Source organism: Morone saxatilis, unplaced genomic scaffold, assembly GCF_004916995.1.
Source record: "Morone saxatilis isolate NCDOM2014 unplaced genomic scaffold, NCSU_SB_2.0 Contig4, whole genome shotgun sequence".
NCBI lineage: Eukaryota > Metazoa > Chordata > Actinopteri > Moronidae > Morone > Morone saxatilis.
The window spans coordinates 6074178-6080128 of NW_023339984.1; the positions used below are offsets into that span (position 1 = coordinate 6074178).

Genomic DNA, 5951 nt, shown 5'->3' on the forward strand with positions numbered 1-5951 from the left:
GTTTCCCTCTCATCATTGTAGAGCTGCTATGTAACAACACGGACGCCATTTATAATTACATTGTTAAGCTTCTGCAGTTTCTGACAGCTTCTCTCATGTCAGTGCAACTAATCTCAATTAGAAATGAAAAACACAGTTGAGCGATTAGACAGACCAACAACTGTCCAGCTTTATTATCTCTATGTTGATGTGTAGCTGTGCTCGTCCATTCCCTCTGCTGGCTGTCACAAATGGCACAGTCTTCTTCATCCCCTGGGTCCCAGAGGCAAATGAGGTAGTTTAAGGTAAAAACATGCAACTTTAAATTATATCGCAGACATTTCGGGATAAATGTGGGGTAAAACACGCCTTTTCTCATTCCCATTAAGACTTCACAAACTAATTCCTCAACAGATATTGGTTGCTCTTTATCAACGTTGACCCACTGACCTCATATGCCTAATCATATGTAGTTGAGTTTATACGAAGCAAAATAATATATATTTTTAAATGAGTGACTTGAAGATATGTTAATAACAAGAGACAAGAGTATTCGTACTGTGTTTATTTGTCATGAAACGTGGGAAAGAGGATATGGATGACATTTTCAGTGCACATTCCCAGTTTATCTGTTTCACATAGCAGCAAAAGCAAAGAAGAACAGGACGGAGCTGTCAGTCATCCAGTTCACTAACAAACTACACACAGTTTTGTATTTTGTAGGCTTCTTACTTTTTCAATGAGATGTCAAGATAAACTTGCTATTGTCAACAATACTTGTCCTAAACAACACTGATCTGTTGAGTTTGACACCAACTTTCTAGTAACCATTTCAAGTTGCTGCTGGCTTCAGATTGTTTCTTATTCCTTCGCTCTTTCTCATGACTCTCTTTCCCATCGCATCTTCTCCCTCCCTCCTGTCTGTTGTTTTCTTACTGTCTGTCTACTGTCTCTCTTCCTAGACCTTTTCTCCCCTCAGAGTTTCTAGACATGAACCCCTTCTTCTCCTCACCCCCTCTATCCTCCTTTCTCCTGGGTGCCAATCAGGTGGTCTCAACCAATCACTAACCCCCCTTCCTCCTCATCTCCTCACAGCTGCTTGCTGAGTTTACGCGCCTGCCTCTCCCTGGCTTCGAAGGCGGCCTTGGTGTCCATGAGCTCATCCAGCTGCCGGCGGATTCGGGCCATGTCGAGCTGGGAGGCCTCACACTGCTCCCTCAGGGCGGCTGACTCCACCCTCAGCTGCGTGGCGGCGATGGAGAGCTGCTGGCTGCGCTCACGGCACTGCGTCTGCATCCTCTTGGCATCGTTCAGGAGGGACTCCACGCTCACTGCCACTGATTCACACTGACTGTTAGACATGTCCTGGGACAGAGACAGAGGGACGGAGGTCAGAGGTCAAAACATCAGCAGTGGAGCTGGAGACTGCACAGTGATTGTCTCAAAGACGTTGAAGCAGTCAGATGCTTGTCCAGTTTAAAGGCTCTCTGTAAGTCAATTTTGAGATTTAAAAGTGTTTTTTTTTTTCTTGTTTTAGCTAACTTCCTGTCAGTTCTTAGTTAGCAGTCCCTCCCTCCCTCCTCCTCCTCACGTCACCACACTTAACATTTGCTGCCTTCCCTTGTGGACCGCCTCTTTGTGGAGTTCTTTCTCCTGATTGGATGAACTGGGAACGGGATACTGGAAAATGTATTCTCTACTTACTGCACAGAGGGGGGACTGGGAGACCTGCGTTACTGACTGAACACTCTATATGAGGGATGGAAAATGTACAGCTGTTTAACACTTATTTTAACTACGAAGATGGCTTACAACACGTTTGAAGACTCTGCTCTACTGTCTAGAGTTTTGATCTGATTTGGCGGTGAACAAGATAAAAAAAAATTGGATAAAATGAATCAGTAGCTCGCAGTCAGACGTCCAGCACAGATCAACAGGTTTAAAACAGAACATTTGATCTGTGGAGAGTGAAGTAGCTTAAAGAGGCTTATCATGGCTTAGCTCAGTCTACACTGTCCACTGCTCTTCTCTGTGTTTCTCTTTTATCCCTATCCTACCAGTAGGTTTTTGTCCCTCATATATGTTTGTATCTTACTGTAGTTTATTATTCCAATCAGCAGCCCAATATGACAATGTCTTACCATGGACTCCAGAGTCAAGTTTATCACAAGCCTTGTGGTCGTCTTCTGAGACTCAAGTTGAAGACTGATGTCCTCCAGAGTGCGTTCTCCTCTTCGTTGTCCTTTACACACTTCCTGTATATGTATAGGAAGTAAAGCAGACAGTAACTCCAGGAATACTTTAGGTGTAGATGGTGGGAGAGGTTGTTGGACTTGCAGAAGAAGTTTTTCCTTTAAAATGCCAGTAGGTCTTCCCTATATTATTTTATTTCTCTCCGTCCTGCATCCCCACCCGGCTCTCTCTTTCTAGTCCCGTCTCTCCTCACTTTCTCTCTTCCTCAGGGCTCAGGCAGGGTCAGGTAATCCACAGAGATTAGACAGTTAAGGATAGAGAGAATGAGTCATGTTGTAATCACAGGCTCGTTCTGTCTATTTCTGATCTGTCGGGTAACTGGTCATTCAGTCATGCTTCCTTCCATTTCAAAATAACAATGATGATTGACTGATGGCCAAATAATGAATCTATATTCCAGGTCATGCAGCTACAGTATGTGTTCATTCACTACCAGTGTACAGATTGACTTCTAAATGTATGTTTTATGTGTATTCTGAGGAATAATACAGATGTAATTATAAGTATTAAATTTATTTTTGGGTTTGCTGATATAGACAGATCTTACCAGGTGTGGTGAAACTGGCTGGATCAGTAGTCAGAATCCTAGCCAGGCAGTGGTCTATTAGGCTGAGCTAAAATGAATATATATATATAATATATAATATAATAACATACTAAACTGTTAGAGTGGGATGGCACTCATTTTGAGATGCAGAATAAAAGTGATTATTAAATGACACACTGAGTATACTACATTTAGCACATAAAATACCTTACTAATGTATCTCTGGTACAAGTGAGTCATTACTGGTTATCAACCAGCAGAGGGAGACACAGTTCGACATATGTAGCGTCGTCTCTCCATCCCCTCTGAAATACAAGAAAAACATCAGAGCCGTTATGTTTCAACTCTTTGGTTTATTGGTTTAAAAAGTAGCACACACGTGTCAAAAAGCATCACTACAAACCAAAGGGTTGATATCTTGACATACAGCCTTTATAGGTACATTAACTCATAGGTACAACAGAGCAAACACAGGATCAGATTGGAGTACTTAATGAGCACCTGTGACTGAACCTAGACTGCATATTAGATGTAAACGTAGGGTTGGTTGGGAGCACATGTGTCATACCTAAAAGTTAAAATCCATTGGTAACATAATGTAATATAATGTAATTCCTGTTGTCTCAAACTGTGGCGAGTGATTCTTTAAGCAGTGTTCTGTTCACAGATTGAGATCCAATGACAACAATTTTAAGACAAAATGAAGAGAAGAGACAGTCGGCCTCAACGTCAAATGGAACAACTCATCATAAATAAAGAATAAACTTACAGAAATAAAACTGGTGGGCACAGAGGAGAGACTCACAACAGCACCCTTTTCAAAGGGTTAAATAAAACGGGAATTTTGAGGACCATGTAGTTAATAACTTGTCAAATGAGTGAATGAGCGTCTTCCCGGTGCATCATCAAAAAAAAAAGATTTGAGCACACTGATGAAATAAAAACAAATGAATGCCTGCAATAAACATTCTCAATTTCCTTGGTTATGTAAACAAAATATACCACGATCACTTCCTGAATGAACGAATCCACATTTATGTGTGATCCAGTGATCAGTCGTTTCTAGCGGCTTTGGTCTGTGAGTAAATGTGGGTAATGGGTAACAGGTTCAATCTTTGGATTAGGCCCAACAGGCTCTGCGCTCTTGTTGGTTTTATTGATCTCTTTGAAACAGACGAGGTGGCCGAGTGGTTAAGGCGATNNGGGTTCGAATCCCATCCTCGTCGAGGGGCAGTGTGTGTTTTGTATCGGTGTTCGCAAAACCCCCAAAGCTGACTCACAGATTACTGATTGTCATATAGTATCTAAAAAAATGTGTATTCACTGGGATACAAGGATGTGTACACTAAATGTATTTACCCTTTTTTCCACATCTACTCCCACATTGTCATGTTTGTTTTTTGTAAATCATCTGTGGCAGCCTCACTGTGGCCTTGCAGGACGGTTGAAAAATGGCTCCGTCTCTGCAGCCGTCACTCCCGGGTCCCCGAAAAGGCCTCCGGCAGGCCCCCCAAACCCTCCTACGATGGGCTTCGTCCCGGAGCTCTGACGCCTCTGAATGAACACCAGACCCCCGATGATGAGCCAGGAGAAGAAGTTGACCCACACTGCCGTCTGAGGGGGAGTCAGGGAGGAGGCAACACATGACACACAAAGATGAAGAATGAACAGTAATGCTGACTGAATCAGCTGCTATACGTTGCACTTTTAGGAGTTAATTCGCACATCTTGTGGAAAGAAATCCTTCTGCTCACTTCCCGTTTAAGAGCTCTTATTCCTGCGAATGTTAGGAAAACTTTCCACTTATTAAATTGAAGAGGTGATTAACTTAGGCATAACCATATTGCCACTTTAATTGACTGTAATGCAAGCGTTATGCAATTTCTTTGCAATTGTACCCATGTGATTCTAAACAAAGTAAAAAACTGACCTCGGCTTTGAATAGACTGTTGTAGAACTTTCCTCCTTTAATTGGACTGGCCCATTTTCTGGTCTGGGCCTCCTCACATCTTGAGAGAAGTTAGAAAACACATAATTAAGTTTCAACCCTTTCAAATCACTGTCAACAGTAGATAACCGTATCCACATATCCACTTCGGTTCAATGGTTATACAGTACGTAATCCGTTGATGGATTTGTCTTCAACTTAAAGTTTGTGGTGTTTAGTTAGTGTATGAACAAAGCAGCAGCTGCAGCAGATGGACCACGACAAGCCAGAGTTTAAATAAATAATGTTTTTTACTGGTGTTTCCTCTTTTAAGTGTTGATCTTTCAGAACAGCAATATGTAAGTTGAGTCATTTAAAGATGAATAACTCCTCAGTGGTTGTTCCAGTGTTTTCAGCTTGCAAAGTGCTGATGCCATTTTGAAGAAAGAAAGGGGACATCTTAAAATAAGTCCAGTCATGGGACCAGTGCAACATGATTACAGGCACAAAAATAAATGACATGGAACTGCTTTCATATGAACAAACAAACAAACGCTTGAAGAAATTAGAAAGCAACCAAACGTGAAGTAAAACTAGGCCGGGTTTCAAATGTTGTTTTTAGTTTCATTCATGACTTATTTGTGAGAGGTTTTGGGTTTGTGTGGAGATGTCTGTGCATGCCCGTGCTGCAGTGTGTGTCTGTGTGTGTGTTCGGTTGAAGCTCCACCTGTTAAGTGGAACGCGGTATGCCAGGTGCACGAGCGACCTCCGATCTTTTCAACATGCACCCCGTGATGAGCAGGAAGAACAGGAAGGTGCCGCACACAGCCACCATCAGGTTCATCCACATGCGCTCCCTGCGGAGGACAGAACAAACAGAAAGAGCGTGAGAAGAGCTGGGAGCTTTTTTTTTTGTTGAGGTGATGGAAAAGAGAAATCGCAGAATAGAATAGAAGTGTTATTTCAACCTTGGAACAAATGAGGAAGTGATGTCAAACTACTGCATGTAAGATAGCACTATGTTGCAATGTGGCAAATCCACTTTTGATCTACTCCATGTTTGTTTTGCCTCCTCACCAGATCTGCAGGCTGTATGTAATTCTTATTATTTTGGAAGGTATGATAGTTAACGGCTTTTTATCCTGTTTGAACTGTGCCACTTGTTACACTTATAATGCTTTTCAATTTATATCACCGCAAAAGGTTTATAGAAATAGTGAAGTATCATTTTTTTGGTGAAACCGC

The 5951-nt window shown here is 42.0% G+C and overlaps 1 protein-coding gene across 1 annotated transcript in view; it reads right to left on the bottom strand.

Annotated features, from left to right (window-relative positions):
- Positions 1 to 3978: 3978 nt before the first annotated feature.
- Positions 3979 to 5951, bottom strand: part of tmem179ba (transmembrane protein 179Ba) — a 4371-nt gene continuing 2398 nt past the window's right edge. The window contains exons 3-5 of the mRNA XM_035675731.1: positions 5450 to 5563; positions 4710 to 4788; positions 3979 to 4393 (exon numbers count right to left, since the gene is read on the bottom strand). Of these exons, the coding sequence (XP_035531624.1) occupies positions 4202 to 4393; positions 4710 to 4788; positions 5450 to 5563 (385 nt within the window). The 3' untranslated portion in view covers positions 3979 to 4201. The remainder of the gene's footprint in view (positions 4394 to 4709; positions 4789 to 5449; positions 5564 to 5951) is intronic.